This window comes from Xiphophorus hellerii, chromosome 10 (assembly GCF_003331165.1).
Source record: "Xiphophorus hellerii strain 12219 chromosome 10, Xiphophorus_hellerii-4.1, whole genome shotgun sequence".
Lineage (NCBI taxonomy): Eukaryota > Metazoa > Chordata > Actinopteri > Cyprinodontiformes > Poeciliidae > Xiphophorus > Xiphophorus hellerii.
The window spans coordinates 18,843,156-18,868,806 of record NC_045681.1 but is presented as its reverse complement, the minus strand read 5'-3'; the positions used below and the strand labels follow the sequence as shown (position 1 = coordinate 18,868,806).

Here is a 25,651-nt window from a genome sequence, read left to right as displayed (position 1 = left end):
GGTTTTTTTTAAAATCCCATTGTGGCTCTCAGCCCCAATAAAGTGCATGACTGGTACAAAAACAGACCAACTCAGCAAGTCGGTTCACAGACAGCCTCAAGTGGCCGATCCAATGAAGGGGCTGAAAAAAACAGCGGAGGAGGATTCAGATGTAATTTCCTTTAAGATAATTATTAACAGGGATTAACTGGGAGTGTGACTATATGACTCTAGGAGATTTTATATGGATGACTTCACCACGATTTGGTTAACAATTATAGGAAGATCTAAGAGAAGAGAAAACATTCAAAATGATGAGTGCCCTCTGTAAAACTAATTATTGGAGATGCACCTTTAGCTGGACCAGCCATGATTGGTGGATCTGGCAGTCAAAACGTCATAAATCCAAATGTTTTCCAGTCAGTGAATGCACTATACCTACAGAAAATGCAAACGTGTCATGCTACCATCAACACTCTTCAGTGTGGAAGTCCTATCGGCGGGGTGTTGAGAATGAAGTTAAAAGGCAGGAGAAGGTATTCAAAAGGCAACTATTTATTACACACACATATCTGCTGTTCTGATGTTAAAGGCGAAGGTTTCTGCAGACAGGAAGTAACTCTTCTATCCCATAGCCAGCGCGTCCCCAGAACAACACCAGTCAGTCAGGATTAACCAGCCTCAGTGATCACAGCAGACGTGCGGCATAAATAAGCAGGAGGCGCTCTGGCCGAGCTAAAACAACAAACCCAGACGTGGGAACCCCGACCCCAGGATGACCTCTGCTCTGACCTGCTTGTGTGGATTTCCTGCGAGCCTTCTTGATCTCCTCCTCGGTCTTGCTGGTGAGCTTGCTCTCCAGCTGCTGGGTCTTTAACTCCAGCTCCTTCTGTCTGTCGGACAGAGCTTTCCGAGCCTGAACGAGATAAAATTTTTTAAAAAACAACAAAAAAACTCCAATATGAAACAGATATAACAAAAAACGCTTACTTTGAGAGAACCAAGTCCTGTTGACTAGGTCTTTTCTTTAAAATGTGGTCTTTTCATCATAGTGATGAAAAAAAGATGACTCTCATGGAAGATGTGCGGAAGATGAACAAACTGAGTCTGGTCTCACCTTCTCCACGGCTGCGTAACGGCCGACGAGCTGCTTCCGCAGGTCGGCGATGTGGTGGTCGAACCTCTTCATGTCCTTCTTGAAGTTCTCTCTGAACGTCAGGAAAGGTTTCTCCACTTCGCTCTGGAGCTGCTCACAAAACGAACCAGAGATCAGCACATCCAAAGAACAAACAAAAGAATGTTTACCCCGTTTCTTGAGAAAGGGCAGAGCAGGAGAACCGTCACATGTGGACCAATCAAACCTGGACTGAATTGTTCTACACTTCAGTTTTCCTTCAGTCTGAAATCACTGCTCATTTATAGATTTGCATGTTTTCAGTTTTTATTTAACATGGGAACAAGTTTCCATCACTAGTTTTTATCTGGATTAAATTGATGCATCACTATTTGACATCCTTATCTACTGATGCTTTTCCTGAGAGAATTATAAGCTTAGGCTTTGAATCACAAGAGGATACGATTTCAACCCGTTTGCATACGAATATAGACCAAAAGCCTTAATTAGCTCATGCTCTTGAGTAGCTTTCCACATTATGTCATCATCCTCTCTCGCCGAGCTTGTGAGGATGATAAATCCGAAACTACGGACTTATCCAAACCGCTCTGCTTCCTTTTCCTGATTCCCGAGCCTGTGGAGAGTTTACGTAAACACAGGCGCTTCCAGCAAAACGAATGTGACAAGATCATGTCGGTTTTTAGTTTTTGCAGCGAGTGCGTCGCTGGTTTAATGATCCTAATAAGAGACGTGGCGTTCTGCCCCAGCTGTCAGCCGTGAATAAGGAGTGCAGCTCCTTCCTGTAGTCGACGCCGCAGCCCATCACTCAAAGATCATTCCCACTCAAATCCTTCCTGTCTCCTGAGAATCTGGAAGAATGCGGCACATCTGTGCATCTCTGGAGCATAACATCACCGAGGACGGGTTTCTGCCTCTCTCTCCTCTCCCCTGCTTCATCTTCAACTAATCAAACGTGAAAAGTTAATTGGGATGTGTGTTTTTCACACTTGGAGGCCTTGCAACTGACTGTCGGTGGCATGTTTTCTGAAACGATCTCCTCTTATTTGCAGAGTTGCGTGCTCAAATGTTGGAAACTTGGCCTGAATTGAAAGCGGAAATAAAACACAAACGCAATCCGGACTCATTTGCACAGTCAGCAATAAGTCTGTTTCCATGGTCACAGAGAAAGCAGGAGGTCGCACCACCATACAATAGAGATGGTGACAAGCGGGTGGGTTAGCGTGCGTCTTCAAACGAGGGAAAGTGATTCGCAGATTGCAGGACGTGTTGGTTTTTTCTCTAATTTTATCACAATACAAACATAAATGCATGGTATTAAAGATTTTATGTGAAGCATCTACACAAAATAGTGCAGCCGTTTTGAAATGGACATAAATGGTTTTCAACGTTTTGGTTTTTTTTACAAATAAAAATCTAAAAAGTGTGGTGTAGATTAATATTCAGCCCCATTTCTGTAGCATTCTGAAAACAAATCCAACTGCCTTCAAAAGCTGCTTCAGTCAGTCAGCTGAAAGGCCTCCATGTGCCTAATCAGTAACTAGACTCCCCCTGAGTCTGACACAATCTCAGTGTAAATACAGCTTGTTGGAGAAAGATGCAATAGTTTGATCTTATGTTTTTAAAGGTGCACTATTATGTGTTTTCCAGGCATATAGTGCCATTTTATAGCACAATAAAGTAACTATGTTACCTTCAGTTGTTATAAATATGCTGTATGATTATGACTAAGAAGAAATTTTAAAGCCTTGAAATTGGGCGTCTGTGTCTTTAAGAAACTCCTGCTCTTTCTGAAGCTCCGCCTTCAGGAAGTCATCGCAACCCTATGAATGGCAGAGAAAGGGTCTACGATTCACTGAAAATGGTTAAATCAAAACATATCAAGTTGTTGGAATGGCCTGGTCAAAGTCCGAATCTAAATCTATCGAGTATCTGTTGTAAATTTTGGGCACGCCATCAAATCTGACAGACCAGAATAAAAAAATAAAACTGTAACTCCGTAGCTCTAGGTATTACACACAAAAAAATATAGTTCCACAAAGTATGGACTCAGGTGAGGATCCCACACTTCCTTCCTGTTCAGAGCACTGATCTGTCGGAAACGAAACCTGCAGGCAACAGATTCAGTGATGCTGCCTTAGCTCCTTCTTAGCCTCAGATCTAAACATCGTGAAGTAAAGCAGATTACCTTTGAAGAGAACTTCAGATGAACCTCGGCTTCATCTGCCAGGCTCTTCTTCAGCTGGGCCCATGCCTCTCCCAGAGTCCTGGGAACAGATAAGACGGGCGGAGTTAGGAGATCACAAGCTGTAAATACCTTCATCAAAACGACTCCACGTGATTTATTAGATGAGATGAAACAGGGGGGGGTAGTTGCCATGACGATAGGCACAGGTATGAGGAGACAAGCTCGTGACACACACACACATGCAGACTGTCAACCGCACACAAATGGGGCCCAGGAGCCGCCAGTGCAAAAGTTCATTCAGACACAAGCAGCCAATGAATCAAGCGAGCTAAGCCGCAGTGAGTTCAACGGGCCATTGAACTACGAGACATCAGATATCCGAGTCTCCTCTCAGCCATGAGCTCAACACAGCCGGGAGACACTCATCGTTTGTCTCTTTAATAATCCAGACGTTGGGTTTGCCTGAGAGAAAGGAAGAAGAAGAAAAAAAAAATACATGGGCCGGCTGGATGACCCTTTTGTTTTTCATTAAACTGAGGACTGTAAAAGCATCAGCCAGCAGGCGGATAGTCAAGAGGCACAAGGCCACTGGGATTCAGGACCGACGGTCTTTTCGGGCGAGCGGCTCGCTTCAAAGCCTCGCTCTGAATGGAAGACATGCGCGGAATTCCCTCTCTCTGGCATCCAACGCATTCCTGACGCTGGCCGGGGGAAAGCCTGGCACCTGCGGAGCCGCGGCATCCAACACGTCCAGAGCTGCAAAAAACCCATTTCACAGCGAATGCCTTCGAGTTGTGACCAACTTTACAAAAAAAAAAAAGGAAGCAATGACTGGATATGTGTCTCAAAATTAAGGCAACTCTCCATAACGAAAGCCGACTAACAAACAACTCAAAACGAGGCAGAATTATAAAAATACTTCATAATCTTCTAGGTCCAACCAAATGTTACAGAACAGGGGTCTCAAACTCCAGTCCTCCAGGGCCGCAGTCCTGCAACTTTTAGATGTGCCTCTGCTGCACCACACCTGAATAGAATAATTAGGTCATTAGCAAGGCTCTGGAGAACTGATCTACACAAGGAGGAGGTAATTAAGCCATTTCATTCCAGTGTTTTGTACCTGTGGCACATCTAAAAACTGCAGGACAGCGGCCCTTGAGGACTGGAGTTTGACACCTGTGTTATAGAGTAAAGATTCCCAGCAACATGGAAAACCCACAAGAAATAATTATCAAGTCAAAGATGAGCTATTTTTAAAATTTAAATACATTTCACCCTCTAAATCTGGAGATCACAATATAAATCCTACAATTTGGAGTTTTGGTTCTCCCTCCTGTAGGGATGCACAGATTTGAAAATTTTATTTTTCTTCTCCCCTCTAGGGGGTCTTTCGTGGGCTCTAGTGTCCCTTATATGACAGTAGGCTGACAGGAAACGGGGAAGGAGAGGGGGGAAGACATGCGGTAAATGTCGTCAGGTCCGGGAGTCGAACCCGCGACGGCCGCGTCGAGGACTGAAGGCCTCCAAATACGGGTCGCGCTAACCGCTACGCCACCACGGCACGCCCCAGATTTGAAAATTTGAGGCAATATCCACATCCGATATTAGGAGTGGACAACATGACTGAAAAACGTATCACGATATAAGCGCTTCATGTCAGTCGATATTGATAATTATTGATTATTTTATTTATTTATTAATTTTTTTGCTTTATATATCTGAAATCCAGCCAAACAGGCGGCATGATATTTCTTTTACTTTAAGCATTTATGAGGCTCGATGGCAAAACCTTAAACCGCTGCTGCGCTAGTTACTCAACAAGTTGTTGCTAGGCAACCACACGTTACTCAACGAGTTGTTGCTAGGTAACCAAAAAGCAAGCGAGTCAGTTGATGCCACCAACCTTGCGTAGCTGGCTGTGAGAGGTTGAGCGGCTAAAGCATTTCCTCTGCCTACATCTCCCAGAATGCCGTGGGGCTCTGGATAGAAGTTCCATGAAAGTATTGACTATTCTATCAGAAGTATTATCCACTAATATTGACCATGTGTCTATCATGAGATAACTTGTTATTGAGCCTCTCTCTCTGTGCTGACTGTGTGGTTTTGTGCAGACATTCGGTGATATTTGCTTAGTGATTCTGACAGAACGCAGAGAAGATGTACAAAAACTGAGCTATTACCACCGGAATGTCGACCCAGGAATCCCACTCCCACCACTGCTGTGATCCATGTTTACATAGCATAATATTTACAGCCAGATGAACATTTGGTTGTACAAACTGGAGGCTACAAGAGAAAGATGATACGGCTTAAAGTGATGGTTTTTGCAGTGGTTTGCTTTAAACCAAAGCAGCATGTTAGACACAGACGACATGGTGGAACAATGAACATGACCAAAGGAACCTTTTTTTGTGAACAAGCAACACTGAAACTTTCTCAGCAAACCTTCAAATAACTCACAGCTGGTGAAAGGAAGAGTGGAAAGGATTGAACAAAATGTAAGGTTACTTCATTAGTCTCTGAAAATAAGGGAAAAGGACCCAATTAGAGTCAAGAGAAGGTAGATTCACTGAATCTACCACTGCATTAGACCCTCCTTTGTGGCTTAATAATTACTAATAAATTCTCAAATGATAAAAACTGAGCAATCCTGGAAGCAGCATTTCTTTTTGTTTTCACAGAAACAGGCAGAAACTAGGAATCTGTCTTTTCGTGAACAGTTTTGAACGGTACATTGAAATTATGTGCTTTTTGACATGTTTTTTTTTATTAACTATATTAAATTATTTTGTACAAGTTAGTTGCTTTTCTGTTATCTAGAAATAAAACAAAAATGTCCTGATGTTCTGTTTTTTACAGCTCTAGGCTAACAATCTTTAGCTTCTTGGATGGCAAAGTTAGCTTTGAGTGAGATGGTTAAGATTGAAGTGTGATGGAGCTCAGAGATGTAAAAACTTTTTCAACAAGAAAGTGTTGAATTCTTTCAGGCTAAATACTTTAAAAAGACACAGTGAAGATGAGTGAGAAGACAATTTAAGAAAACGACAACGCCCTTTAAAAAGTGATAGGGATATAAGGTTTTGCTCCAGTCTTTGTTTAAAATTGTAAAACTGCATTTATATTGCATATCATGGCTGTGAAGAGACCATTTTATTTGCTGAAGCAAGTCCAGAGTTAATGAATAAATGTGCTGGAGTTGACATGAGAATGATGGAGAACACAAAGAAACTAACAGAAAAACGCATAATTTTTGTGTCTTGTGACTTAAAGTTGTAGAAGCTTAGTGCCACTTCAAATATTATTCGGGCTCGGTAAAGTGGATCCGTCAAACGTCCACACCCCTACATGCCCCTCTGACAGGCAATTGTTTCCAACAACACATTGGATTTTGGAGGGAAAGTGATCTCCCGCTGTAGACCCCCTTTGATTTTGCAAATCTGATACGGAGTAGAATCTGCAGCTTAAGAAAAAATGTCACATGCCTCACGGCCGCATCTCGACCAAACAAGTGGTAAATTCAGGAATAAACAGACGGCTGGTTCTGGTCGGATCGGAGGAACCGAGCAACAAAACGCTGATTGTCCCGTCCCAACAACAGAGCCAGCCTGAGGCGAAGCATAATGAAAGTATTGTGCTGGACTTTTGTGGGTGTGGGCAGACCGAGCAGGCTGGCATAATCTGGATTCTGTTAAGGACGGCTCCGACCCACTCTCTGTCACCGTGTTAATATGATGGAGCTAGCTTACATGTATGTTCGCTAAACCCTGCAGGGGAGGGTTAGCCTCATTAAACATTGCTAAATTAAGCAGTCACCTCCAATTCCCCTCCTTTCCTCTGACGCCACACTAAGAATGTAATTAAATCTATAAATTCAGAGAGGTACCAACAAAAACAACAAAACATCTGTAAAATTCACCGACTAGTAGTTAGCAAGCTAGCTACCTGTTAGCAAGCTAGCTACCTGTTAGCAAGACTAGTCAGCAAGCGAAAATATTCACATCATGTATTTCGCTGTGTAAGTTTTCCTTTATCATGAATTTAAATCATTTGTCTCTAAGAAATAAAAACATGAACTAAAAAGACAACTGCCTTACTGGCATCAAATTAGCATCACTTTCCTAAATAAGTATTGTACTATAGGGCTGTAATTTGGCGCAAGAGTTCAGACAGAGTAGCCTTTGATTTGGTCAAAGAGTGATCTGGGCAAAATGCGGATAAGACACTCAACAGAAATACTGTAAAATATTAAACATTCCACAATTAATATAGAGAAACAAGAAATTATAAGTGGAAAATAGCCATAAAAATACTACATTTATTTATGTAGTGCCACTTTACAACAAATATCATCCCAAAGAAAAAGTAAGTGCGTAAATATGCATTAGTAGAAACATGAAAGAACATCTGCATGGTTGGCCTACGTTCATAACAGGAATATATTGCTGAATGTGGCAATATTGATCACCGTTTTGACTCTTTAAATTCAACACAAGGGCAAAAATATTAATATCATGCTGATTTTTCCAGAATATCACTTGAAATATATTATCCTACCAAAAACTGCACCCAACACTGAACACATTGTTTTTGTTATAATTTTTGACTAAGCAGCCAAAGTGTCTGAATTACGAATTTTCCCTGCTGCCCTAGAACCCTAACCATAAATCACCAAAAATGACATTTATGAGTTTATGAATTATAAGAGGCTAGTTTTTCACTTGTGCATCTGCAAAACACACACACACACACGCACCCCCCCACACACACAAAAACAAGTTGTCATGTTGCTATGCAGAGTCACCGTTTCCTTCTGGAATTTCTTAATAAGACGAGCTAAATAGCAAGTGTCACGGTCAGAGTCCACAGCTTCTCATCTTCTGCGAGTCGTGTCTCGCTCGGCTTCCTGTTACTTTTCCATTTTCATTGCTCCTTCAGCAGACCAGACAAAGAGCTGATCTCAGCATGAACCCCCAACCCCTCTGCTGTCAGAAGAAGAGCCACTGAAAACTTTCTTACACTCTGCAGGAGCCTCACGGAGGCCCCCCATCGCCACCGCGTCACACCTCCTTCCTCACTCCCTCCTTCCCAGGCGTGGGTTTTTGCCCTTCTCTCCTCTGCTCAGCTGTAACAGCCGTCACGGGTTGCAGCGTAGCGGCACCAAAATGTCCTCAGGACCTCAACTCACAACGGGACGCCTCGACTGGTCGGTTATTTGACGTGAAGCAGCCTAAATGTCTGACTAATTTAACTTTACTGCAAATTTACACCAAACAGAACTACTTGAAGCTGAGGTGAAACATCGGTTCATCTCTTAAATGTGTTTTTTTTTTTTAAATATAGTGATGTGAAAAAAAATTTTTGCTCATTAATTTAACTTTAAATGATAAACATATGACTGTAATCTTGACACAGCTTGGTATTTTAAGTAACACTTAATTTGAAGGGGTGTGAATAAGACTGACATGACACTGTGACAAACGACATAACACCTGTTATGAACATGAAGGAGTCTTTATGAATATTTATGACTTGTCATGAGGTGTCATTCGGTAGATAATGACACTTTTAATGCAAAGTTGCTTTAAAAGTTGCATTAAAAGTCAATTAAAAGTGCCAACTTTGCATTAAAGTGTCATTATCTACCAAACAATGCCGAAGAAAAATTGACTTTTAAGGCAACTTTGCATTAAAAATGTTATTATTTACTGAATGACACTTCATGACAACTGTCATAACCATTCATGTTTTTCATTCAGGTGTTATGTTGATGACAGCCTCATGTCAGTCTTATGAACACCCCTTCAAATAAAGTGTTACTGCTTTGGGTAAGCAGCCTACACTGCAAAATCACAAAATATTACTAAGTATCTTTAAATTATAATATCTTGTTCCACTGGCAGATTATTCCACTTATAACCAGTACTTTTCCCTCAATATTAAAGAGTTCTTGACTTCAAACAAGCTTAAAAGTTACTTCTAAGTTAGTTTTATCTTATTTCAAAGTGTTCTAAGATCTAAAACATTGGACAAAAAATACTTGGTAAGATTTTGCATTTTGGCAATGCATGCTTACATGAGGTGCTGTAAGTGAAAATATGAATTATTGCGCAAATAAACACACCCCTATGTTTAATAGAGACAATACCCAGTCTCTTTTAGATTCTATGTCAATAAGGAAAAGCTCTATGCAAGCCCAAACCATTGACTGCCATGCTAAATAGAAGTGTGCATGCTACTTTTGGGGTTTTGTTAAGCTTCCCCACCAAAGAAAATAAGTTTATTAAAAATTATTATTTGTTAAAATGTAACGCGAAATGGAAAATAGCAACAAATGGACGACAGATGCTGGAGTGACTGTTCATTTTTGAGCAACAAACTTCTTTTACATTATTATTATTTATTTCAAATATGCACATGATGCCTTATTAAAATAGATTTTATTTTTACAAAATGACATGTTTCACAATCTCAAATAAAACTTAAAGAAGCACAATAAACAAAGAAAACAGATAAAATATTCGAAAAGGAGTGAGAAGAAGCAAAGTTAAACAAAACGTATCTTTCTTTGACCTGCTTGAATATCGTTCCCTGATTTATAAATATTTCAGGAAAATATTCTGACCTATTCTAACTATTCCTTTCTTTCAACATAGTAAAATATGAAAATATTACTTCAAAATACAGACCCTAGAAGTGTGGACTTCAAAATCTGCGTATGCTTAAAGCAACAAACTAAGCAGGCCAGGCAGGCGTACCGTTTCTACAGAACTGACATGTGTTTCTTTAGAAAAAATTCATTTATGCAGCCATGTGTGTGACAGCCTCCTCTGAGACCAATAGGTGGGTGTAGAGATTTTGATTTTTTATTTTTTTTTTCCACTGTCACTCACCCTTCTTCCTGGCTTGCTAGAGGGATCTGCGAGAGCTTCGAGAGATTCTTGGCGTACTCTTCTTCTATCTTTATCCTGGGAGGGACGGAGAGAACTCGATTACAACACAGCTTTTATGAAACTTGGTTTCCATCTGCGTTTCCTCTGTTGTGCAATAAATGGAGTGATGTGCATAAATGAGCAGAAGAAGAAGAAGAAAAAAAAGGCAAAACAAAACAGGAGGAAATGGTTTTGTTTAATGACAGCTCCTTGGTTTTCATGGTAACGTGACAAAAAAAACCAAACAAACAAACAGTGCTGAGCGGTGAAGGAAGATCAGAAAAGCCGATACCTTTCTCGTATGAACTCGGCCATCTCTTTCTGCATCTGTTTACCCTTGAGCTGTTTCTGCAACAGAACCTCGAATCCAGTGATGCAACCGTTGCCCTGGGGATCCTTCCTGTCAGCCTGGGAGATAAACACAGCAAGTGCACAAGAAATGCATTGAGGAAAAAGAACCAATGAGATCAGAACTACATTAAAATGCAGCAGAGGTCCGTTTCCACCGGTTTTGCACCCCGACAGATTGACATCTCCGCCTCTTCTTCTACGAATAGTGTGGACAGAAGATGTTGGTTGTTTCCAGTAGGGATGCACAGATTGCAGTTTTCTGACCAATCACCAATCTCTAAAAAGCTTGACCTGCCAATTCTGATTTTGACCAATGCTGATTTTTATTTTTTTTTTGAATGAAAACGTTGCAAAATGTGGCGATAAAGTTGCTAAGTTGGCAAAAGTAGGGGAAAGGGGGCGACTATTGCCAACCGCGCACTTACAGATTTTATGTGCAAGTACTGACCAATCTCTACCAAATCTCACAAATTTAAGGAAATCTGGGCCGATTTATCGGTACAAGTCAACTGGATTGAAAAATAAGCACAAAATTAAGGCTGCAAAAGGGAAACATCCTCGCTTCTGTCAGAACAGACAATTTAAACTCATGTGTTCTGGAAACAAAATGCAGAAAATGTGGTGAAAATCTGTGAGCAAACTGCATAAAATCATCTGAAAGAAATGGGATTAACGTCTAGAAAATCTAAACTAGAACCAGCAGAAGGAAACGATGACTGTGGCTCAGTGGAACAAAGGTGAATGTGTCGAGGAACCCTTTGACCACGTCATCGGTTAAAGAGATGATGCGGTTCCAGCACAATAAAACACATGGAGGGAACGTCTTGCACATTTTTACAGTCAGTGATGATATGTGGGTACATGCCAGGTGGAGGAGGAGGGTAAATGTCAGCCTTTATCTCTACAAGTTTGCACAGGTGGGCATTTCAGGGTGCATCATTCACAGCAGTCCTGCTTACTGCGCTTTAAGTGAACTCTACTTTATTTGCCAAGAAAATCCGGTTCGTTTAGGAAGGTGTGAATGCCTTATCAAACTATGAAGTGGACTAAAAATTGAGAACTCTGGTCCACCTAAAAACCTGGTTGAAGTGAACTCTAGTGTGGGTTGAATCCCCATATGAATGGCAATCAGACCAGAGGCCACCCCAAAAGCAGGAAGTGTGTTATAGTCCAGGGCATCGTGGGTAAATACAAGAAAAACAAATGCCTGTGCCTTGCAATAGTGGGAGAAATGGCTCATGTTTTTTTTTTTTTTTTACCAAAAACAAAATTCTTCAACTGCTAAAATCTGACACCACTAATTTTGTTTACATTTTGTGAAGAAGGAAGTTGCGCTCATGTCTTCTTCAGAGCTTTTCATATTGTTTCATTCAGTGGTTCTTGGTGCAGCGCCACCACAGGTGAGGAGGGGAAAAAGGTTTGGCTTGTTTGACGCAGTGTAACGTGAAATCAAGCCGATGCAGCTGAAAACGTAACAAATGCCGCAATTTTGGTCCCCAATCAAACCGAGGACTATGATGGTGCGTCTTCAGACACAAAAATAAATTCTACTAATTCTCAAAAATATTTTGATTTTCCTTTTACAGAGAGAAATCTTTTTCCAAAACATTCGATAAGAATATTCCCCCCTCTGGAAGTGACTGCAGTGTGTCAGAGTGCTACAAGCACGGCGTGCACCTGGTAGAGATTACACTGCAGGGGTGGGAGATGTCCAAACAGAGCAGCAGAGGCCCGCTGGCTCGCTGCGTTCCAGCCCGTTACTTGGTACCGTGTCATCCCACTGTGCCGTGTTCTGTATCACGGAACAGCCCGGCGCTGACTCTCTGTCTGCAGAGTGGACTCACGTCGAAAGATGAAAAGATCTGGTGTTATTTTTTGCTTAGGTTTTTTTGTTCTCACTGACTCGTAAGGAAGCTAGCTTGGAGATTTTCCCCCCCTCAGGAAGGACTTTGTCAGCAGAGACAGGGTCTATAATTTCTCCTCCATCACAACTCGTTTCCCCTAGTAGAGCATCTCCATCTTCCAACTTCGCTCTATAATTTGTTCTCTAGTTCAAAATTTAAAAAATATGTTGAGAGAAATAATCCAGAGATGGAAACAAATGGAAGGGAAAACAACATGTTTGGCCGTGAAGCCTCTCTATCCACTTTAGAGGTTCACATGGTGATTTGATGATGGTTTTTTAAAACATGTCTCTGCAAAGCCTCATGCAGCCGAGTCCAAAATGATTCAACTTTAAAGTAGTCTTCCAGTTTCAATTGGAAGTAGTAATAGCATTTTGTTGGAACTCGAATCTGATGGATAATCTGTGAGGTAAGAGAAAGATTAAGGTGATGACACGGAGTTGCTCCAACCTCATGTAATTTCCAAATTGAGATGAACTTCTTGGTTGGATAAGAATAATTTTAAATAATTAAAATGACTTAAAATTATAATTTTGAGCTTATCTGTAGGTTTTCATCAGGCTACTGTTACTCCTTCACCAGACACTCCTCGTGCTAAAGGCTAATGCTAACGCTACAATTCATTTTGCTCTATTCGTTTCCAATAGATGCTTGAAGTAGTGTTTTTCTCTTTTGCCATCTGCGCCTTCGGACTAAGGTCAAGCCTTTTTTTTTTCTTTTTACCCCTCCAGGGGGTCTTTTGTGGGCTCTAGTGTCCCTTATGTGATAGTAGGCTGACAGGAAACGGGGAAGGAGAGGAGGGAAGACATGCGGCAAATATCGTCGGGTCCGGGAGTCGAACCCGCGACGGCCACGTCGAGGACTCAAGGCCTCCAAATACGGGTCGCGCTAACCGCTACGCCACCACGGCACGCCCCTAGGTCAAGCCTTTTTTAAACCGCAGTGAGCCTGAGACGGCCGTTCATGTTGTCATCAGTTCGAGAATTGACTATTGTACCCAACATGCTTAGCACGTAGCAGCTCGCCGCTAACCTCCACTCCCAAAACGAAAACACATCACACCTGCTTCTATTTTCTCCATGTTGACTAATCGTAGATTTTAAGTGAGTTATTGAGTTATTATCTGAGTTATTGAGATTTTCTATTCAATGTTTACTTACAGTTCCACAGACAACCAATATTTTTCCCTGGCCGCACCTCAACTGTGAAATCAGACCTTTGATCTATACCTGAACTTGTCCTTCTTAAGTCAAGACTTTTCTTTTTTATTATTCAGGTTTTTATTACCTGAAAATGTGATGACACTTCTGATTTCACCTGCCTTGTTTGTTCTGTTTTGTTTCCTCTGCTATATTAAATTGTACTTTTTATATAGATTTTGTGACACAGTTTGGTCACCAGTGTAGTGAATATGTGAAGGGCTACATAAAGAAACAAATTAATGAATGTAACCTATTTATATAGTTACATTAGCAGTTATGCAGTAATTGTTTACAAAATAATTCTCTGTGAATGTTTCAAAGACTGTACTAATTCCTCACATTCTTTCCAAAAGACAACCAATATTCTCTTCTGTAGAGCATCAACTTACATCTAGAAGTGACGCAACTCTGCATCCACACAGTGAGAGTGTGTGATCAAGAGTTTGTGTCCTAAATAACATGACAGTGGATCACGGAAGGGTAACTCTTGCACATCTTATGGCATGTTTGAAGGAAGAACAGCAAAGTAGAACAGTGGAGAGCTGTAACCATCCCCATTTTGTTCAGAATGCTATGAAAACTGAAATGCAGAAATGAATGTGCAGAACCTTGAGGAAAACTTACCCAGAAGTAGTCACAGTAGCTCCACTCGTCGGGTTTCAGCAGCTGCTGTTCGGCCATAAAGATCGGAGACGGAAACGTCACACAGTTGATCTGTGGGATGAAGACAGAGAGAGGTTGGTGATGGATCTGTATCGGAGTGTTGGACCTATTAAGAATAGCGACACTATGGTCATTAGAGAAGTTATTGGAAAATGAAATCTGCATCTCCATGAAGCTCATCAGCAGAGGCGCTTTCCTCAAGCAGCTCAGATTTTTCCACCACTATTTTTCCACACATTTGTTTTATTATGTAACACTTTGTTGGTTTTTGACCACTGAACTCTGACATGTAGATAAAGTTTACTTATTTACTCACTTAATAAACTTTACATGAACATGCCTGTATGCAGCACTCTGCGAAAAGCCAGTTTCTTTAAACTTGTCTTTCTGCCGGAGAACTGTCAAGTCAGCAGTTTTCCCATGATTACAGTCAAAACACAGCAGTCTATAATTTTATAAAAATATTTCCTCTTTAATGTGGAGGTTTACAGGGAAACTGAATTTTGAGTTTTTATGAGCTGTAAACCCAAATTCTAGACACTAACAGAAATGAATGCTTGGAAAACACGACTTTTAAGTGTTATTAATCTATATAACATTTGAACTTCACTTTTTTAAAGTTTAATTTCAGAAAGAAAGTAATATTCTGACTGATTGAGATGAATGTATACATGCATCTTAATATAGTTTGCACTCTCGCTCTGCAACCAGGACACACCAAAACAGAGAATGATTTAAATGCGACACAGCTCACCTCTGTTTCCCGTTTTTATTCATCTTAGGGAAGGTATTTTCAGTGTGTGTCGCGGTGGTGTTCTGACACAACACTGTGAACTTATCAACCAACATCCTGAATTACCTAATATTGCTTTTTAAATTGTCCTGCAAACGTTAACAGCAGTTTGTCGGTTTTCTTCCTCAGAGTCACCAGCACTATACGTCTGATCAAAATGTGGTTGCAATTACTTCCTCTATCACATGCAAAAAGCATAAACAACTGCTTTCAATTAAACCACGGAGGAGAAGTAAGTTTCAGAGAGCTGCAAGTTTACCCAAAGTATCGCTAAGGTTGTTTTTTTTCTTTACGTCTTTTGCGTCGGAGGCGTCCAACAAAATATCCCCCAGAAAAAAAAGAAACTGCATCTTCATAACCACAACTTCTGTCTTTCTCAGCCTGCAGGGAAGATGCACAGCTTTGTTTCAACAAAACGTCAGTGGCAGCCCGTTGGCACAGCCTCTCTGTGCAGAGGAAGCTGGTAAGCAGAAGTCTGCTGATGACTTTTCCAGAGGCAATATTAAAACTGCCATGGAAAGAAAGGGAGTAAAAGGCCTCTTTTCCAAGTTTACTTTAGAATATGTGTTATAATTTCTCAGAGGGAAACGCCTCCTCAGTAGAGGTAAAGGGTTAGAGTGTTAGAAGGGCTTTAAACAAAACCCCTGCTTCCTTTTGTCAAGATCTCCAATGAGAGGCTACATTTGTTTGACACATTCCTTGATGAACAAAGGCGATAAGGAGCGTAAAGAGTGAGAGTCATTGATTCGAATTATCCCCAAATTTCTAACATAACATCCAGCACCCATTCCCGTTGTGACAATTAAACTACAAACTTAAATGCACCTTATTGATATTTTATATGACAGAAAATAAAAAGTTATCTTAAATATTATTTTTCTTTTAGCTTATTTTTCTAAATCCGAAAAGCGCGGGGTGTGTCCCAGTGCCAAGGCAATTTATTTGGTGTATGTAAACTTCTGGTTTCAAATGTAACTAATTTATGAATCTCGGTTTGATGAATTCGTTTTTTAAACACCTAGTCAAAACACAAAGCCAACACTGCCACTAGGTGGCAGTAATTCACCAAATTGGTTCAAATTGTAACATAATTTGCTACATAGTAGTGTTTTCCTTTAAGAAAAACTTACCAAAACAACTCAAGAAGCAATCCTGTGTCTGTTTCTACTGCCTGACTTTGTGTTTGTTTTTTAATATGAGCGAAGAAAGTACAGCATAAACCATGATGTCAAAACTTTTGTTTTACGTGTTCATATTGGGTTGAAGAATAAACTTTTCTAAATTTTCACTCCTTATCCACCTATGTAATCTTATATACATACTTATAATAATAAAACCTATCAATATAGTATCTATTTAAGTTTAGCTACAGTGGATGAAGATTTATTATTTCTATCAATTTCACCAAGAAACAAAACTAGCGTCAACACAAAACACACAAACAATAATTGTCTAATAATATTATATGTTAAATCCAGCAATAATCATCTGTCTATATGATCATTGGAACAGTTTTATGTTTGGACTTAAGTTCAAACCTATATTCAAATGATTCCACACACTGACTCCACTTACTGATACACAAACTGAGTGGAGACTATGCTCCACAAAATACCAGCATCTTGCAGAATTAGCAAAACAGTTTTATAATTACAGCAGGTCAACAGACTCATTCTTCACTTGAGTTTTGTCTCGTAAACAACAATAAGAAACAGCCCAACTCACAAAGCTGCTGCTATTGTTAGCACTTTGTGAGATGCTGCATACGCCTCTCAGATACATTTAGAATATAAAGTCTTAACAATGAACATGCTCTAAAAGCTGATGTGAGGAACTGTAATTACCACGTCATGGTTAAACTGCTAAATAAGCATCGACTGTGAAAAGTGTGATTGTCAGTCATTTTCCACAGTCACGTGTTGCTAGAGTGGGGCCTTGGTTATTAACCGAATAATTGGCAGAGATTTTCCAACTGCATGCTTGTTTAAAAAGCCCGTCCCCTCCGTCTTAGGCCTGCAGCGGCTGCATGTTCCAGTTGTCCACATGGGAAAGTTTCAGAAAGCTACCACCAGGTTCTCACCAGACGCTTCGCTGAACCAGCTGTGTGTGTATCTACAGCTGTGCGGCTACTTTTGTTGTTTTTTTTTGTGCATTTGCAATTAGCACAAACAGAAGTGGCCTGAGGTGTTTTATGGCTCATGAAAATACAATACAGTGAGATTTTCATCCTTTTGATCTTGCTGGAAAGAGGCTTTCTTTGCACCTACCTCACATGTGAAAAACAAACTAGACGTGGGTGAAGCACGGCTTCAGCCAAGGCTGCTGTGTGTACGTTACAGAAGCTGGTCGGTCTGTGCTATTTCGCTAACACAGGAGCTCAAAATGAAAATGACAACATTCCACATAGAAAATGTACGCGTCATGGCACCAGAGTGACTCCCATCACTCCGAACAGAACTCCCAAAGAGTTCTTTTAAAATAGCTAAATGAACCTTGTTGCTGAAATCCCAAACTAATTTGGTAATGTTAGTCATTTTTATCAGCCCACATGCCCAGACAGAATTTGGCAGGGGGAATCAGACATTTCGAACGGACTAAAATGCTGTCAGCTGTTGAGCGGTATGTGCGAACTAACTGCTGCCAATGGTCATGCGATGACTGTGAGATTCACACAGCTGGGCCGTTTCAGCATACCACATGTTGATGTTTAGAGGTTCTAAACCGAGTCGGAGGGCTGACAGCTCAAGTGTGAAAAAAAAGTGAAGAGCTCATAATGTTCTGTTAAAACAACAAACTGTTGCTTAGACCAGTGGTCCCCAACCACCGGGCGGTCTGCGGACCAATTGGTACCGGGCCGCGCAAGAAATAATGAACTACTTCCGGATCTTTTATTTTGAAAATCCTAAACTGGATTTTACCGGTTACGTCTTGCGCATCAAAATTGAGCCAACTTGCAGCAGAATGAGTAACAAAACAACATCGGAGTACTGTGAATCCTCGCTATTTCGCGGTTCACCTTTCATGGTCTCGCTGCTTCACGGATTTGCATCGTCCATTGTGTTCTGCATTCTGATTGGCTAAACAGTCTCTCCGCTTCTTCTCTACCTGTGTGTCAACAACGTTGCGGTATAATATGTACACGTACATAAAACAGCTTGCCAAATTTAACATAATCGATGGTGGCATGTCGGTTTATAAGAATCTTTTTGCCCAGAAGAAAAAAGAGCGACAACAACTACCGATAACTATGTTCTCTCGAAAAAACACACCTGCACCGCGGGCTTTAGAAGAAGAAGAAAAAAACGCTATAGGGCGGAGTCAGGATGCAGAGGCTCAGTCAGAAGAGCAGTGAAATACACGCGAGTCACTATTTGTCCTACTGTTCTTTGTTTTGTTTTTTTTTCATAATAATTTTTTATTTTCTCCCTTTCTAATCCAATGACTCAGGTCGCGGTGGGGCGGCGCTGATCTCAGCAATTCAGGCACGGGAATCCGCCTTCAGTTCATATTAAAATTATTATTTTACAGTACAGTAGTTATTTGTAAAAAAAATTAAAAAAAATTGTTTATACAGTACATTTTATTTGTTAAACAAATGTTTGGGCCTGTAAAAAGGTTTTGTTCTTTGGTTTCAATGTATTATGGAGTATTTTATTGTATAATAATTGTAAAAAAAATAAAGGTTCCTACTTTGCGGATTTCGCCTATCGCGGGTTATTTTTGGAACGTAACACCGCGAAAAAATGAGCGGGTTAGCCCCACACCCTGCCCCTACTCGATACTTACGACGCCCGCCCCCGGTCCGCAGCAAAATTGCAAAGGGCTGACCGGTCCGCCAGACTAAAAAGGTTGGGGACCACTGGCTCAGACAAAGCAAATGTGCCACCATGAAGCAAGACTTTACAAGGCAACGGTGGACATGAATGCTTAAACTCAAGGTGCATTCACACCAGCCCTGTTTAGTCCGCTTTAATCAAACTCTGGTTTGTTTGCCTAGAAAGTCTTGTTTGTTTGAGGTGTGAATACGCAATCGAAGTCTGATGTGGATCAAAAAAGCGAGCTCTGGTCCGCCTAAAAACCTAGGTCTCGGTTCAGTTGAAGTGAACTGTGGTGTGGTTCGAATGCATACATGAATGCCAAGCGGACCGGAGATTGCTCCGAAAGCAGGAAGCGAACTGTAGGGCATTCTGGGTTCATAGACTCATTCCAAAGAGAAAAAGAAAAAAATCTACAAATGCTAAAATCTTACACTCCTCCATTTTTGTTTATATTTTATTGAGATTTAAGTTGCACTCATGTCCTCTTCGGTGGTTTTTGTGTTGCTTCCTTCAGTAGTTCTTGGTGCATTATCATCACAGGCGACGTGGGGAACACGTTTTACAAATGGTTTGGTTCGTTTGAGACAATGCAGTGTGAAAGTGAACTGCACCAGTTGAAAAGGTAACAAATGTTGCACTTTTCAACTACAATCAAACAGGCTCTACCGGAATATAAGGTGTGAAGACACCTTTACACTATTTTGTCAAAACTATTGGGTCACCTTTTCAAATTATTTAATTTGGGTAAATTATGTAGTATGTAGTAAATCACCATATGTAGTAAATCAAGCACCTAGCCATGCCAAATTATTCTAAAACCATTTCATGGGTCGTTCTCAGGAGATCAGTGAACTCCAGCATGGTACTGTGATAGGATGACACCTGTAGAGCAAGCCCAGTTGTGAAATTTCCTCACTGCTAAATACTTTACAATCAACTGTTAGAGATATAATAGCAAGGTGGAACTCAGGTAAGACGTGTAACATCATGGAGGATGCTGAGATTCACTGTTTGCAAATATTACCAACTTCCTGCAGTCAATAGCTATAGACTTCCAACTTCATATGGCCTTGAAATTAGCTGAAAAACAATTCATAAACAGCTTAATTGAATCAGTTATCATGACCAAGTACTGTAGTTGCATCAAAGCCTTAGATCGGCAAAATGTTCGATGCAGTGCTGCCACTGGACTCTAGAGCAGAGGAGACATTTTTGGCTGGATGATTAACTATCCCACTTTGTCTGGCAAACCAATAGATGAGTTTGGGTTTGGCAGTTTCCAGGAAAAAAATGATTGACTGAGTCCATTGTGCCAAGTGTATAGTTTGGTACAAAAGGAATAATGGTGTAGAGCTGCTTTTCAGGAGTTGCTCAGTTAGCCATTTCTTCCAATCACCAAAACTCACCGTAACCGTTGTCTCTTTGTTCTGTTTCCTGGTCGGTGATGTTGATCCCGGGCTCTGCAGAGAGAAGAGGAACACTCCGTCAAAGCTCCAGTCCTCTGCGTCAGACATGACTGCGCGACACCAACACTCTGTTACTCCAAACAAACACGCAATGTGATCAAAGTTATTTTCTATGCGTTGGCCGAATGAGTCCGACTAGTGCATTCTGTTCTTGTGCTGCCAATGTTTGTGTGTGTGGAGGTAGTTCTGCAGAGCAAAGTAAAGAATGATTGCTCTCTCTCTCTTTTGTGCAGGAGTGTGCATATTTGTGTGTGATTTCAATCACTTCGGTAGAGAACTGAAATAAAGTATCTAGGTGAGTTCAAATGCAACAGAGATGGGGGTTTTTTTTTTATCGCCCCGCAAGGAGTCTTTTTGTCGGCTCTAGTGTCCCTTTTTTCAAAGTAGGCTGACAGGAAAGAGGGAAGGAGAGGGGGGAAGACATGCGGTAAATGTCGTCGGGTCCGGGAGTCGAACCCGCGACAGCCGCGTCGAGGCCACGTTTTGCCTGAATGTGGGTTGCGCTAACCCCTCCGCCACCACGGCACGCCCAGAGAGATGTATTTGTATAAGGGCGTATTTCAACACCTAGTCTGTAACACCACAAAAAGCTGTCCGACATAAACCATTGATTTGCCAACAGGGTGTACCGTTTTAAATGGGTGCTGCTGAAATCAATTATGGATATTGAAGCAATAAAAGGGGGACTTTGAGGTTCTTCTCAAACCAACTGATACAGCTTTCAGGTTGGCAAAAGATATCGAGAAACTTGAGATGGACTGGTGCCGAGTCAGTGACTTCATTAGAAAACCCCATAGTGAAAGACCCTGGGGATCCAGAAAGCACCTTAACGACTCTGGAGGTGCTGGGCTTTCTGCAAGGAGTCCCATGATGGCTGAATCTTTAACTTCAGGAGAACCAGTTGAGTTTGTGTCTATGGAACATTGGAGGTTACAAAGACCTTTAAGGATGCCTGGTTTGTTGACGTGGATAGGACTCGAGAGAATGTCTTTTGTAGAGTCTTGCAGGATATTTTGGGAGTAACATTTGGCTTACATTGGCCATAATAAGCCAGACTTGTTCAAACAAAATCTTGGATTGCCACCAGGTTTATTGGTCCAATTCTGTTGATGACGTTAATGAACAGAATTTCCAGGCAAAGACACTGAGCAAAAGATCTCAGATTTTGGATCTTCGCTTTTTAAAAATGATAAGGTCCTTCTGGCCTTCTTGACTAAGCACTTTTATTTGTAACAATCAATGGATTCTCCTTGGGGGGGGGGGGGGGGAAATAAAAAATGAGGCACTGGTTGAGGATTAGCACCTACAAATCTAAAGGCGTAGTTTGAAGTTAGAAAAAGGTTGAGTACTGCCTCTGCTTCCAGATTAGGTTACTGCCTCATGTGGAGGAGGTTAAGTTTGTTTTGGTAGTATTGAGTGAGAGCCTAACATTGCAAAGCTACCAGCAGGTCTAATTTGCAACTAACAGCTATAGGCATGAGCTTTGTGGACTGACGTTGCAGCTTTCCCAAATACTACACGAGTCGCTTTTGGTCAGGATGCTCTCTAGTTGGGTTACTAAGAAAAGTGTCTTAAACATCTCCTTGAGAGGCAGACCCAGGACTCACTGGAGAGATCTTTTTAGATCTGCACCCTGTAATTGAATGTATGACTATAAAGTAAGAAGAGTATGGAGACATTGACTGTAAGTGGTGGGCGGATGGTGTGTAATATCTCCATGACTACTAGGCTAATTATGATCAAGGGAAAATTTACTGTAGGAGGGTTTAATCAGCTCCTACAGCCATCAGCTTATTTATTTAATGAGGGGAAAGAGAGAGGTGGTTTAATCCTGACCAAAAAGAAAATCAAAGATTAAATGAGAGTGGACTTACAGGAAAGATCGCTGGACATAGTGGGTTTTAATTGCTATGATGAAACAGATTTCAAGGAAGCAGTTTAAAATAATTCAAATCTTGTCTTGAGCCTTTCTGAATTGAAAAAAATAAAACAAAACAAAGAAAGGCCAAACACAAAATAACAAAAGCGATGAAGCTTTACCTGGGGCTCTGTGCTGCTCTTCTTAACCAGGCTGTTGTGTGAATGGTCACCGTGATGCATGGGGCTACCGCCTGAGTGGAATCCATTCACTGCACGAATAAATGAGACAGAAAGGTGAGATGAAGAGTTACCAGGTTTTCCACACTGAAGACGAGTGGGTAAGTTTCAGTCATCAAGGTGTAATGTTAGTGATGATGACTGTGAAACTCCAACTCTCACAGTCAGAATTCTGACTTGCAATTCTTTGTGATGGTTCAATGCCGAGTTCAGCTGAAACCACAGAAACCTGCTATATACGCAATTATGGGCAAGCAAAACATTTACAAGCTACAGCAATGTAGCTGTCTAGCTAGCTAACATAGCCTTAACCAAAATAAACCCACTTGCATAACAATATTAGCTACATTTCCAGAAGCAAATGAATTACGCTAAAAGTGTGCTAAAACAGCATGTACATTTATGAAGTCATTTCTGCCTACATCCCCCAGAATGCTGTGCAGTTCTGGATCGGAGTGATCAAATATTCTATCAGATGTTTTGATATCAATCACATCTCTATCAATATATGTTATTGATTTATTGTCCTATTTCCTCGTGGGGTCAAATTCAATCTTTCACTCGTCACACTGTCCTTCTCTAAGCATTTGACTAGAAAGCACATTTTCAAAACTTTACCGTTCAGACTGTGACGTTCTGGCTTTTTCTTCCTAACAAGGGAGATGAATGAGTGAATGAAGTTTGTTTCCGTATGTGGAAACATCCAGAGAACCTTCCTGCCTCTTTCTGCCCGTTCGCCTTTAGGAGCAGGGCCAAAGCGGGAGACAGAGGACTCCTCAGTTCCTCAGTTCGCGGCTGCAGATAAAGTTAGTCACAGGAAGTGTCTGTGTGTGGTGAGCATGAGCCGAGGCTTTGTGCCACCGTGGAATCTTAGGAGAATTCCCAGCCCCAGGGCACTGACACTTGAGGAAGTTGAAGTGAAAGAAACGGAGTAGAAGAGAGAGCAGTTAAGGCACCTGCTGGCAGAGAGTTCTTGTGTCGGATGGAGCTCTTGGGAGTCCCGGGGACGCTGGACGGCTTCTCCCATGTGGTCTCTGAGGGAAGGAGGTGGGGAGGGGGGGTAGAGAGTATAGGAAGTGTTAAGAAACAGTTGCAACTATTTGTGGGAAGGAATAAGAAGAAGTGATTCCATCTACAGATGCAAACTTGGCATTTCTTGCAGATGGTAATAATAGTAATCATTTTTAAAAAACACTCAGACTTTTCTTTCCAGCCAGTACATAATCACTTAGGAGTAATAACTTTGATATCTAAATTATATAAATTCAATTCAATTCACTTCAAATATTCTTTAGTAATCCTAGAGGAAAATTAACTCTTATAACTTGTATTATCAAAGTTTCTTCAGAGTTGTTGTAGTTGGGGTGGGCTGAAAGAAGCTCCTGTAGCAGTCAGCATTACAGTGCATCTCAAGAAGCCTCTAACTGAAGACATTTTTGTTGTTGTTGTTCATCCTCTCATTAAGAGGATGCACAGAGTTTCATGTGCTTCATACAATTATGTTTATGTGACAGAGGAACACAGTAAGCGTAACATTCTAGGGTGTTTTCACACCTGATAATCTGACAGACTCGGTTCGAGTGGCGACCAAAATTGCAACAGTTGTTTCAGCTGGCGCACTGCACCGTGTGAAGCAATCCAAACTCTTTGAAAAACAAGTTCACCCCCTCGCCTGTGGTGGCACTGCACCAAGAAGCACTGAAGGAAACAACATGAAAACCTCTGAAGAAGACTTGAGCGCAACGTCCTTCATTACGAAACGTAAACGAAATGAAACTTTGTCAAATTTTATTGTATTGTAGAACTTATTTTTTGTCTTTGCCATTTCTACTACTAGTGCTAGACTCACACGTTTGTTCAGGTTAAATTTACCCAGAATGCCTTGCACTTTAATCCACCTCCAGCTGTTGGAGGAGTCTCCAGTCTGCTTGGCATTCACATATTCATTCAAACCACGGCAAAGTTCACTTCAACCGTACCGAGGTTTGAAGGCGGCGCTTCGGAGTTTGATTACGGATCCACAGCTCTCCAAATGAACTCTAGTCAATCAATCAATCAAATTTTATTTGTATAGCACATTTCAGCAGCAAGGCATTTCAAAGTGCTTTACGTCATTACAAACACAGAAACACAATGCAACATAGAATCAACAATCAAAACACAGCATTAAGTCAAGTTCCATCAATAAATTTGTAATTGATTACGTTTCAAATACAATTTTAACAGGTGGGTTTTTAGTTGAGATTTAAAAGAAGTCAGTGTTTCAGCTGTTTTACAGTTTTCTGGAAGTTTGTTCCAAATTTGTGGTGCATAGATGCTGAAAGCTGCTTCTCCTTGTTTGGTTCTGGTTCTGGGGATGCGGAGCAGAACCAGAACCAGAAGACCTGAGAGGTCTGGAAGGTTGATACAACAACAGCAGATCTTTAATGTATTGTGGTGCTAAGCCGTTCAGTGATTTATAAACTAACAACAGTATTTTAAAGTCTATTCTTTGAGCTACAGGGAGCCAGTGGAGGGACTTTAAAACTGGTGTTATGTGCTCTATCTTCCTGGTTTTAGTGAGAACGCGAGCAGCAGCATTCTGGATCAGCTGCAGCTGTTTGATTGATTTGTTGGATAGACCTGTGAAGACACTGTTGCAATAATCAATACGACTGAAGATGAACGCATGGATGAGTTTCTCTAGATCTGGCTGAGACATTAGTCCTTTAATCCTGGAAATGTTCTTCAGGTGATAGAAGGCCGACTTTGTAACTGTCTTTATGTGGCTCTGGAGGTTCAGGTCAGAGTCCATCACTACTCCCAGGTTTCGGGCTGATCGCTGGTTTTCAGTTGTAATAACTGAAGCTGTGCATTGACTCTAGATCTATAACTCTAGATCGTTCCTCTTTAGGCCCAAAAATAATAACTTCAGTTTTGTTTCTGTTCAGCTGGAGAAAGTTTTGGCACATCCACACATTTATCTGTTCTAAGCATCTGTTCAGTGATTGGATGGGCTCTGAGTCACCTGGTGACATTGTAATAAAGAGCTGTGTGTCATCTGCATAGTTATGGTAGCTAATATTATTTCCTGTTATAACCTGAGCTAGTGGGAGCATATAAATATTGAATAAAAGAGGTCCTAGGATT

General features: G+C 41.0%; 1 protein-coding gene across 2 annotated transcripts in view; it reads right to left on the bottom strand.

The window, feature by feature from the left end:
* The window catches only part of gas7b (growth arrest-specific 7b), a 60,422-nt gene that overhangs the window by 5,045 nt on the left and 29,726 nt on the right, over positions 1 to 25,651 (bottom strand). For both annotated transcript variants that reach the window (XM_032574049.1, XM_032574050.1), the window contains exons 3-11: positions 23,479 to 23,556; positions 22,466 to 22,554; positions 20,366 to 20,419; positions 14,310 to 14,399; positions 10,521 to 10,636; positions 10,190 to 10,264; positions 3,300 to 3,378; positions 1,097 to 1,225; positions 772 to 895 (exon numbers count right to left, since the gene is read on the bottom strand). In XM_032574049.1, coding sequence (XP_032429940.1) covers positions 772 to 895; positions 1,097 to 1,225; positions 3,300 to 3,378; positions 10,190 to 10,264; positions 10,521 to 10,636; positions 14,310 to 14,399; positions 20,366 to 20,419; positions 22,466 to 22,554; positions 23,479 to 23,556 — 834 coding nt within the window. The remainder of the gene's footprint in view (positions 1 to 771; positions 896 to 1,096; positions 1,226 to 3,299; positions 3,379 to 10,189; positions 10,265 to 10,520; positions 10,637 to 14,309; positions 14,400 to 20,365; positions 20,420 to 22,465; positions 22,555 to 23,478; positions 23,557 to 25,651) is intronic.